The sequence below is a fragment of the Gobio gobio genome (assembly GCF_949357685.1).
Source record: "Gobio gobio genome assembly, chromosome: 23".
NCBI classification, from domain to species: Eukaryota; Metazoa; Chordata; class Actinopteri; order Cypriniformes; family Gobionidae; genus Gobio; species Gobio gobio.
Window position 1 is genome coordinate 21,337,779 of NC_137119.1, and position 12,194 is coordinate 21,349,972.

The window sequence follows — 12,194 nt, forward strand, 5'->3', positions numbered from 1 at the left end:
CTCACTCTTCAACCGAAGTGATGTGATTAAGGCCACATGGACTCTTCCTCCATCTTCTGGTGAAATACAAAACTGCAAACAGACCAGAAAAGTCGAAAATCACAAATTCTGTTCTATGACCCAGCTATATTTATATTTAAGGTGGTTGCCTAGTTATCAGCTGAAAATGGCGCAAACAGGTTTGGGGCCTTTTCAGCTGATAACTAGCCAAACCACCTTAAATAGAGTGAATGCAGGCAAAGTGGGCCACTTTTTGTTAAACGTATACATACCTAGTTTTTTTTTCTTTATTACTTTTGTTTTGTTTAAGGTTAATGCTATTACCTTTATATTTAATTCTTTTTTTATTTATTTATTAAATTTTGATGTATGCCATAGCCTACTTACATAGCATTGATGTATATTTGATGTTACCTTTAATGGCTGCATTAATAAGGGTGATTTCGTTCCTTTGTGTATGTAATACTGAGTCTATATAATAATTAAAGCACACTGAAACACGAAATAGTCGGAAAAAGATGCTGAAAGACGATTTTTTTTTTTCTGAATTGCTTGCTTCGAGTTTTGTCCCTACGTAGGACCCGTATCAACTTAGTTCATCCAAAATGGCGACCACCACAGTTGGAAACGTGAGTTGTTCTTTAACGAAATATTTTTTTCCCCTTATTTGAACTTAGACATAGATGTGCTGTAATGGGATTGGTATATTATAGTTTTATCGTCGTTTTGCCATGGAACTGTTTGTTACTTCGCGGAAAAATTACAAGATGTGGTCTAATTCACGTTGGCTAACCTGAAAGCCTTTACGATCTCTGTTCTCTGCCAACTAGTTAAATGATGTAGTTTTCTTTTGCAGGATGTTATTGGCAATGACCTTCCCACTGCCGTTTGTCTACTTAACAGTCTCACAGAACAGGTCTGTAATGTCACAAAACATGAATATTATGATTTAGATGGACAGTATCACAATTGGATGTAATACAGAGATATGAGAAGAATATGGAGATGATGTGATGATGATTGACACTGATATATTTTCAGGTTGCTTCAGTAACAAGTCATGTCCGGGACTTGATAAAGAAAGTCAGAGAGAAAGCTTATCAGACTTCTAAGGTAGAACAATTCCCATGTTATTAAAATACACACACACTCGCACACAATGTGTATGACATTTCGTTTCCTTTTTTGCTCTAGGGTTTGTCTTTTCTGGACGTAAGATATCATCTGTTACTGTTTTATTTGCAAGACATCACTCATTTGATCAGTTTAAAGACAGAAGGAGAAAGTCTGAAGGACAACAGTGCCATCCAAAGGCTGGTCACCATAAGGACGGTACGACAAAAAGTGTCAAATACATTTTTCTAATTCTGTTAAATTTGCTGTGACATTATTCCCTAATCGTATATAACAAATCAACGTGTTCTCAGTTTTCCGAATTCTGCCTGTTCAAATACGATAATGCAATAAACTACATGTTTAATTAAGAAACCAACTTTATTTTTGTCCCCTGCCTTGGTTAATTTCCGACTCTGGTGCACAGTGGAAATTCACCTAGCGTATGCATCAGGTCACATCTGTTATAAATCAGTATACTACACAGTATACATATGCAGACTACCTTTAATGTGGTGCCTTTGCTAAAAGTGTATTTTCCCCCCTTTCTGTCTTTGCGGTATAGGTTTTGGAGAAGATGCGTCCCCTAGATCAAAAGCTCAAGTATCAGATTGATAAATTAGTGCGGACTGCAGTGACTGGCAGCATTGGTAAGCCTTCTGATGTTTTTGTCATTGATTGCACATATTAAGAACACTAAACTTCAAGTTTACTGACTTGAATTTCCTTTTCTTCCAGCTGAAAATGACCCTCTACACTTTCGCCCTAATCCTCAGAATCTGGTCAGCAAGGTAAAGTTGTTGTCATGTAATATAATGTATATTATGTAGTTTTAATGTTATATAATAAATTATTAATATATCCAGTATTGGTGAAAAGTTGGAAGTATTTTTTTGTTTTTGAAAGAAGTCGCTTATGCTCATCAAGCCTGCATTTATTTGATCTACAATACAGAAAAAAACAGTAATATTGTGAAATGTCATCAAATTTTAAAATAATAGTTTTCTATTTTAATATATTTTAAAATGTAATTTATTCCAGTGATGATCATTACTCCAGTCTTAAGAGTCACATGATCCTTCAGAAATCATTCTAATATGATGATTTAATATCAAAACAGTTGTGCTGTCTAATATTTTTTATAGCGATTCTTTTTTCAAGATTCTTTGACTAAAAAGTTAAAGAAGAACAGCATTTATTTAAAATACAAATGTTTTGTTACAATATATACACTACCATTCAAAAGTTTGGGATCAGTTATTTGCTAGAAAAGTTTTCTTTCCATTTTGAATAAATGGTGCTCTTTTTAACTTTTTATTCATCAATGAATTAAAAAGTATCACACGTTCCAAAAAATAAACAGCACAACTGTTTTCAACATTGATATTAACGGAGTATAAATCAGCATATTAGAAGGATTTCTGAAAGATCATTTGACACTGAAAACTGGGGTAAAATTCAGCTTTCCATCACAGAAATAAATTATATTTTAAAGTATATTAAATAGAAAACCATTAATGTAATATTTCACAATTTTTCCAGTGTTTTTGATCAAATGAATGCAGGCTTGATGTGCATAAGAGTCTTCTATTGAAAACGTATATATGTCTGGCCCAAAAAAGTTGCTCTTTGGATTTAAATAGGCAAATGCATAAGAGTCTATGATTGGATCGTTATTACTGGAATTATTATGCTTCTGGCATGTTATGTTTGGCATAACATCACTGCATTTATTTCACAATTTAAGCCTGATGAATCTTGACATTGTCATTCTGAAATATGGCCATAATGTGTCTTCCTACATGGTTTTTTAAGAAATGAAAAGCTACACACTCCATCAATTATGGTTAGAAGAACTGTTGCCAAACATATGACATGCTGTAATAATCACTGCAATAATGATTCAATCATAAGTTGTTAAGTATTTGCCTATTTAAATCCAAACAGCGGCTCTTTTTTTTTTGGCCGGGCAGTGTATATATCATTTTATTTAAAATTGATGAATTTCTTCCACAGCTCAGTCAATCTGAGAATTCAGATGATGAGGGCGAAGAAGGAAAAACAAAAGAGGAAAAAGAGCCTTCATCCGGCAGGAGATACGTCCCTCCTCGAATTGCTCCAATGCATTATGGTAAGTCCTTTTATTTTGTAGCAGTTCTCTTTATCTTTAGGATTCAGATGTAGAGACATGATTGCAGTTAATGGCGATCCCAAACCCTCCGCTGTCCATTCGTAGATGGAGACATAACAGAAACAGACCGGCAGAAGGAGCGCATTGATAAACAGAAGAAAGCGGCACTCCGCAGCTCTGTGATCCAGGAGCTCCGGCAGCAATACAGCGACGCTCCGGAGGAGATCAGAGACCGCAGAGACTTCCAGACTGAACGGGAAAGCCGAGAGGAGCTGAACAGGTACATGATGTGGAGATTCTAGATAACATATGGTATTTTGAACCTCATATCAGGGTTTAGATTACTTTTAAATACATTAGATTATTACGTAAATTAAGCACTTGACAATATATAAATATCATCAAGTAATATTAAATGTTATATAAAAATATTTTCTAAAAGGAAAAACTACGAGGAGTCCATGATGGTCCGTCTCAGTATGACACGGGAGCAGAGGCTCAGGAAGAGAGGAATGATGGGAATGGCGTCACAGCTGAGTAACATCACACGATTCGGGGACATCACTGTTCTGACAGGGGGAGAAGCACAGGTGAGCTGGACACTGGCATCATGGTTAGTTTTTCATATCTTTCAAAAGTTCCAGTTGCAGGTGCAGTATGTGTATTTCTGTAACAGCTGAAATCCACTCATTTATATGGAAGCTTGTTTCCACCACGGAATAAAAAAGGTAATTGCTAGAAAGTCAGAATTGCGAGTTATAAAGTCAGAATTGTGAGCAATAAACTCGCCATTCTGAGAAATTCTCGCCATTCTTTCCCCCCCTCAGAATTGGACTTTATATCTCACAATTGGGTGTTATAAAGTTAGAATTGAGAGATAAATTCTGTTACTTTATATCTGGCAATTCTGAGAAAAAAATTGCCAGATGTAAACTCACAATTGACCTATCGGTAAGCCCTGCCCCCCCCTTAGTTACTGTTGCTAACTCAAACAAACAAACGGAGTTGCTTACAGTTTTACAATGAACTGTCAGTGTGAAAACCTTATCCCAAGATGTTTTTGGACACAGAATCTAGCGGACCCCGTCTGAATGATGGCCAAACTTAACTGATGGTTTATGAAGTTTATTACATCGTTTTTCACTCCAAAAAAATCCCTGTAAAGGCCTGTTCACACCGGGACGATTTTCGTTTAACACCTCATGACTAAACAAAGGGCACCATTGTGAGTGTGCACACCGACGCGCAAAACAGCAGGCATAAAAGCGTCATTTAAAAAAAAACGCATAGGGTAAATTTTTTTTTTGACGCGTTAAAAACTGGCCGACCAATAAGATTGGCGCTTTTGTTCACGTGGCTGGAGCTGCTGAAGTGACAGTAAAACACGACTTGGTGGCGCTCAAGCACAAAACGCTCTTGCTGAGCTCACATTGATACGAAGTAGACAAAGAAGAAGATGAGCTGCTAATGCTGCTTGCCAGATGGTTAAAAAGTGTGTGAATGGTTTTGTCCATAGACATATGTCTATGGTTTTGGCAAGCACGTAAATACTGTCTCTCTTCTTCTTCTGTGCGACAAGCGAGTGTCAGAAGCGTAAAGTGCTGCAGCACCACCTTGTGTACCGGGAGCGCATCTACTGAATGTGCACGATCACTCGGCGCATCGCCAGTGAAAATCGCTTGGGTGTTAACACTCAAGACACGCTGAAAAACGCTGGCGATAAGCGCGCAAGATATTCGTCCCGATGTGTACAGGCCTTAAGAGTTGAATTATCATTAACATACACAGCAAATTACACAAAAACACTCATACAACTAACAGTAAACAAACATATACAGACCGTATGCCTTTTCAGGGGTGCTAATAAACTGTAAACTTTGTATCTGAAAACAACTCAGATAAACTGCTAGCTCTCCCTTTCACTGCCCGTAGACTATAATACCCATCAAAATAGGAGTCCTCCTTAGTAAGACAGATAATGCAGACCTTAAACATATCGAAACTCACAGAAATATCAAAAATATATACAAAAACAAATTAGACAATAAATCACAAAAAAGTCTTTGACACAGTAGGACCACCTCTCGCCGAGGAGCATTCAAGTGGAAGATTAAATTGGAAGCTAGGGTTTACAGATCACAATGCAAACGGGAGAAGCCTCATTACGGTCGTCACGATCACAGATGACAACATCCAGGATCAACACTGTTCATGTACTGCAGGGTAAAATTAAATTAATTTACATTTAACCAGTTTCAGTTTAATATGGAGAGGCACTGAAATGTAGACCTTTGTTTATGTTTTTGACCTACACTGTTAACGTTACATGATGTGAGAGGTTAGTTATATCGGTTTGTATGTTAGCAGGGACTAATTAACTTTAATCGTAACTTAATGAGAGTATGACCACCATAAAATCCTCTCAGGATACTTGGAATCAGTGTTACAGTACCTCAGACACATCGTTTAACCATTTTTGTAGCATAAACACCATCAAACCGATGAGAGCTGCGGATTTTCCAATGTTTCTCTATGACTACGTTTACATGGACAGCAGTAATCTAATTATTGACCTTACTCTGAATAAGGCAATAATCTGATTAAGATGTTTATATGAGTTGCTTTTAGAATATTACGTTCATGTTCCCGTTTTACATGTTACAGAACATAGTTTGATTAATGGTACGTCATTACGTCCCCATGCCACGCTACGCTGTCCGGGGTCCAATCATAGCGCGACTTTCGTGGGTGTGTTCAAATCAATGGGCTCAGGCAACCGCTGTAACTTTACCTGCGGGTGTCGCTGTTGGACAGTGTGACTTTATAAAAACGAGTGATTTTTATACTTTTTTTATGATATTATGATATTATATATATATATATATAGTTTTATTTTTTGTAATATTAAATATTGTCTTTCAGGTTTTTTTAAGAGACACTGCCCATCTTGCCTCCTTCTTGACAGCCTACATTTCGAATAATAGTTTTGATAAATGATGAAAATGTGATGAAAAGGTTTCAAAATCGTGATTGTTTGGATTGTTTTTTTTTCTGCTATCGAGCCACAAAGCGTTCACTGAATGGCATATGGCTCGCAAGCCTAGAGGTTCCCGACCGCTGTTGTAAGCAGACAAATATGAATCTGGGATTAAAGATACAAAATGATCGTATTTTACTTTTAAAATGAGCATTATTGCAACACAAAGAAAAAAAATATAGAGGAGGCCGTGTCCGAGTGAGCAGAGTTTTTACGGTCTATGAGCAAGACACGCAGTCACGCACCATAGCAACACGTCATGGCAACGACATTTCAGACTGAAAGGTACGTAAAAGATAAACGGGAATTTAAGCGCATTGTTTTGTACGTGCGGTTATATTAATTATAATTCAAATTCTGTTTTATTTGTCACAATATAATTGATGATTGTTTAGAGGGGCACTTTATATACTTTTGATACGAGCCCCCAAAGCCCTCCCCTCTGCACTTGCCTTGTGTGTGTGTGTGTGTGTGTGTGTGTGTGTGTGTGTGTGTGTGTGTGTGTGTGTGTGTGTGTGTGTGTGTGTGTGTGTGTGTGTGTGTGTGTGTGTGTGTGTGTGTGTGTGTGTGTGTGTGTGTGTGTGTGTGTGTGTGTGTGTGACCTGTCACAAAACGCGGCGGAAACTCCTTCACGACGTTAATAGTTAGATTAAGGTGTGTACATGTCTACAATGCACTTAGATAATGCGACTAAAACAGGCATACTCCACATGTCTTAATTCGATTTTTGTTTAATTTGAGTATGGCTTTAACCGGATTAAGGTAATTAGAAATCGCTGTTTACATGGTAGTTTCTTAATCAGAGTATGGTCTTAATCAGATTAATATCGGAGTATTGTTGTCCATGTAAACGTACTGTATGGCGCTGAAACCTAAAGATGTCCGAGTTCCGGTCCCAGGGCCACTGATACTCAACTGCTATTGGCTCATCTGTGTTCGAGGGGCGGGGCTTACAGATAGGTCAATTGTGACACAAACAGTCGCAATTATTATTTATCAGTTTGCCGATTTTATCGGCCGATATAAGCCTGTCGCAGATATATCAGCGTCAGCAGATATGCCACCTATATGAACGTGCGCCCAGCATCTCACAGCAAGCGAATATTCACACAATATTATGTTAAAATGCCGGTCTTGTCGAGTATCATCGTAAACATAGTCGGTTATGTCTTAAGTGAACGAATTTGCCAGTCACCCCCAGCGTTTTTTGTCATTTTCACAATTTTCATAGCCCACAGAATATCTTGTTGTATATCTGAACAACATGCAATATATCAAAAGAAAGAACAGAACCTCTGTTTTATTCTAGCTTCATGCATTCTTTTTTTAAACACTTGAATGTGAGTAACATTAGACATTTTTGATTTATATGCTGTTTAAAGTTGATGATTGCATTATTTTTCATATGCATCTGCTTATAAGAGATCGCTCGTTTCTGCTTCTTCGCCTGTGTTTTGATCAGGAGATTCTGTACTCGTTCAAGAGATGTGTAATAGTGCCCCCTACCGTATAACAGTGAAAACACTGAAAAATCTTGTCAATGGTAATGGGAAGCATTTTCTCTTAAAAGACGAGATAACAAAATACAGGGGAAAAGAAATGACCCACGGCTCTTAACTGAATAACTTTAATAAGGGTTAATCTATATTTATACACTGAAGATTATGAAGTGATATTTTACATTTGATTACTATTTCTGTACCTGAAAATCAAGTTTAGACCTACATGAAAAGAACAGTTTATTATTTGTATGTTTGTTCTGTTGTATTTATGTATAATGAATGTATATTATGTATATACTGTCTACTATATACAGTACCAGTCAAAAGTTTGGACACACCACTGGGAAAGTGTGTCCAAACTTTTGACTGGTACTGTACTATAATTTACAAAAAGAATATCGGCCGATGTCAGGCATATTTTTTACTCCGTAATATCGGTATTGGTATCGGCCCCAAAAACCCATATTAGTCGGGCTCTTGCATTTATCTTTTAAAATGTTTTATTCTGTGGCGGAAACAAGCTCCCATACATTGACACTGAACATGTAGAAAAGCTCCATGTGGTTAATCCATGACAGAGAGGAAGTGATCTATAACACGTCTACTGACCTCAGATCCTTCATTTTAGAAAAGGTTTCTAAGTGCATTTTCTCTTCTCATAGGATATTGGTAATCCAAAACCCAAGAAAAAGAAGAAAACAATTAAGAAAAGTAAAAAGAAAAGTAAGTATTTGTTTTGTATGTTATATAAGTGCTTTCAAGAATATAACGGGGTTCCCGCGGGGTCTTAAAAAGTTAAAAATTTAAGGCCTTAAAACGTCTTAAAAACGGCCAGATTTTCACCCGAGGTCTTAAATTTAATTTAGTTAGGTCTTAAAAAAAGTGTTATCCTCGTTCATTTCCAGAAATGCTGGCTGCAGAAAGTTATTAACGTTACACTGTAGCAAAAAAGTATCGAATCGCGAAAGCGGAGCTCTAGAGTCTTTGCTGCGCCGCCCTCAGAGCGTTCGTTCGGTGTGTTGTAGTTCTTTCTGGGGGTGTTGGTACACGTACTCGGTGATAAAACTACAAATCCCGTGATAAATGCAATCACCTGCCCGCAAAATACGTCTACATTTAATAACATTGTATTTTTCTGGACAGAATGAGGCAGACATGCATTGTTTTATATTATTCTAAACAGTGATAAAGTCTGCACTCAATCAGCACTGCATACCTTATTATTATGACAATAGTGAAGGCTTGAAGAACTCAAATACACCATAGCTTGATGCAGTCGTGTTTATTGTCTTCGTTTCATCAGTCAAAGCGTTTCTATCTTCAGTTTATCCTACATCGCTAGCTTCACATTAGGGCTAATGATTACTTCTCTGAGGGAAATGTGGAGTTTCTGCTCGAGGGCGCCCTCTGGCTTCCAGTATGAATTAAACGTTTGGGTAACAAATATGAAAAATAATACTTCTCTCTAAATAAATGTATATGACAACCCATATGTTTTTCTCCAATGTACAGTTTCCCCCCCACAGTGGATGCATAAGAGGCTCATATTTCATATTAAATACATAGACTTTAAGAAATTTATATCACAGATAAAATGCACAGAATTTCTTTATTTTTTTATTTTATTTTTTACAATAAATCTTTAGACCTTTCTAATGACTTTTAGTCATAGGCTGTCTGCTTATTAACAGGTAACACAGCAGGTTTTTTTTGTAAAATAAGTTTTCAGTAAAATATAAATGTTATTTTATTAGTATTATTATTATATTGTTATATATATTCTTAAATACTTTATTTTTTAATAATTAAAATGTTATTGTAATAGTAATATTTCTAATTTTGTTAAATATTTGTATTTATTGAATATAATCATTATTATTAGTCTCGTTAATATATAAACATTAATATATAAAATGTTATGTGCATACACTTTTCATTTGTAAAAAAATAAATAAAAATGCATTTTAACCAGAATAATCGCAATTAGATATCTTCCCCAAATCGTGCATCCCTAGTTTATCCTATCTCCCTAGAGCATCCCCTGTTCAATCTCTATTAGGCTATTAATATGCTGTTTTGTAATCTATTCAATTTGAGGGCAAGTTTGTTTTAGCCTATTTTCATTTTGGGCCTAAGGTTTTGGGCATTTGGCACGTTGTTGGCTGTGGAGGGTTACTAATGTCATTGCTTTTTTTATTATTTCTTTGATTTAAATAATTTTGGTAATGCGTCGTATAGGTCTTAAATTTCAATCTTTATGGTCTTAAAATGTCTTAAAAAGGTCTTAAATTTGACTTTCTGAAACCTGCAAGAACCCTGATATAAGCTGCAAGTGTTACATATTAATACATATTTTAACACAATTTATCTTTTCAGTTTTCAGGAAGCACAAGTAAACCTCTGAGGCAAAGGAGAAAGTCTAAGATAAATTTCAACAAAATGATTTTTTTTTTCAGGATTCTAAATAAATTTTTGCTTGGGACAGTTTCTGTTTTCCTTCCATGAACAAAATGGTGTATTGAAATGTGTGTGGAGCTTTTGATGTAATTTTGGTTCATGCAAAATATTGATCAGATTACCTTGATTAGCATAACCATATTTTTTTCCAAGTGCATTCAGTTGCAAGACATTCTTGTGAAAGTGATGGTCACTAGGATCTTAATGTTTATAGTTAATAATTTCATATTTAATTGAATATAATCTCAATTATTGTGCTGATTGAAAAAAAAAATCCAATCCATTAATGTTGCAGTAAATGAAGGCTTGATCGTGATGCAGTCAAAAGTTAAATCATTTTTTAAACCCATGTAGACTCTGCGTCCGTTACAGTGGCCATCACTTTTATCTGCTGGTTTTTGTCTCTTCCAAATCTCAGGATTATATTAAATGTGGCCAAGTCAAACCGCTTGTGCCATATAACATTTGCTTTTTGAAAAATATATTCCTTTCCAGATGAAACAAGGTGGCCTGTGGCAAGCCTTCAAAAAAGATATACAATTTAGTTTATATTTGAAATCTACAGTAGTCACTTTTATTTATATAGCGCTTTACAATACAGATTGTTTCAAATAGCTTTACAGTGATGACAGGGAAATGATTTCATAATGCAGTTTATTTCAGATAAAAGCAGCTCTAAAAGAAAATAGTGTCATTCAGCTGAAGTCAGTTCAGTGTTGATTCAGTTCTGTTGTAAAGATCAATTATTAAATTAGTTAATTTCATCTATAAAGCAGCAGAAAAACAGTGATGTCATCATCCAGCTCCGATCAATTCTAATCCAATAGTGTCAGTGCAGTCAAGTCAATAATTTATTGAATGTTAAGTGTCCCCAAGTATAAAGTAAAGCTACACAGAACAGTTTCTTTGTTCAAATGCATCCTATAGAAAACAATTGTAGAAATAGTTTGAATACTTTACAAGCCAGATGTGTTTTGAAAGCCTCATGGCCTAAACTGACCGTGATAAATAATTATTACAAAGGTCAAATGTATCTGAGAAAGTCTTGTGGCCCATTGAGCAAGTCAGGTTTTTTTTGGAATGAAAAAACAGGTGGCTGTAAAAGAACAAGCCCGTTATTAAAGGAACACGCTGACTTTTTAGGACTTTAGCTTATTCACCATGTCCCCCAGAGTTAGATAAGTCCATACATACCATTCTCATCTCCGTGCGGGCCATCTCCGTCTGACGCACCCGCCGCTAGCCTAGCTTAGCACAAAGACTGGAGGTAAACGGCTCCAGCTAGCCTACTGCTCAATAAGTGACAAAATATCAACATTTTCCTATTTATATGTTGTGATGTGTATAGTTACATCGTGTACTAAGACCGACAGAAAATTAAAAGTTGCGATTTTTAGACCGATATGACCAGGAACTATACTCACATACCGGGCGCTGTGTAATATCATTGCGCCGCTGCACTCATGGTACGGCAGCAAAGTTCCTTGATTACTACGCAGGAATGAGAGTATAGTTCCTAGTCATATTGGTCTAGAAAACCGCAACTTTTCATTTTCCGTCGGTATTAGTACACAATTTAACCAAACACATCACAACATGTAAATAGGAAAATGTTGGTGATATTTAGTCACTTATTGAGCAGTAGGCTAGCTGGAGCCAGCGATGAGAATGCTATGTATGGACTTATCTAACTCTGGGGTATACGATGAATAAGCTTAAGTCCCCAAAAGTCGGCGTGTTCCTTTAAGAGGTGAGATATGTCACTTGAAGGCTTCTCGCCTCTGGGTTGATTGTCCTTGGAAAATGGTTGTTGTTAAACAACAGATAAGAAAACCGTAAAGAAATAGCGCCCTGGCCAGAGACAAGGTCAGATATCCAGCATGCATCTCGCTTGCTTTGTTCAAAAAGTCTTATTTTGACTTCTGGGACTCTGCCTCTTGAGCTTCATTTGATA

The 12,194-nt window shown here is 36.3% G+C and overlaps 1 protein-coding gene across 1 annotated transcript; it reads left to right on the forward strand.

Annotated features, from left to right (window-relative positions):
* Positions 1–578: 578 nt before the first annotated feature.
* On the forward strand, positions 579–10,733 carry ngdn (neuroguidin, EIF4E binding protein). Its single transcript, XM_079805767.1, has 11 exons — positions 579–629; positions 857–916; positions 1,042–1,113; positions 1,195–1,332; positions 1,679–1,763; positions 1,852–1,904; positions 3,130–3,244; positions 3,350–3,524; positions 3,687–3,834; positions 8,446–8,506; positions 10,160–10,733. The coding sequence occupies exons 1-11, from the start codon at positions 606–608 to the stop codon at positions 10,177–10,179; spliced, it is 951 nt and encodes a 316-aa protein (XP_079661893.1). The 5' UTR covers positions 579–605; the 3' UTR covers positions 10,180–10,733.
* Positions 10,734–12,194: the final 1,461 nt, after the last annotated feature.

Excerpts from the sequence above, each read along its gene's own strand:
- ngdn (XM_079805767.1), top strand. The coding sequence starts at position 606 with ATGGCGACCACCACAGTTGGAAAC. Across the intron at positions 1,114-1,194 it reads AAGCTTATCAGACTTCTAAG|GGTTTGTCTTTTCTGGACGT; the intron begins GTAGAACAATTC and ends TTTTTGCTCTAG. Across the intron at positions 3,245-3,349 it reads AATTGCTCCAATGCATTATG|ATGGAGACATAACAGAAACA; the intron begins GTAAGTCCTTTT and ends GTCCATTCGTAG.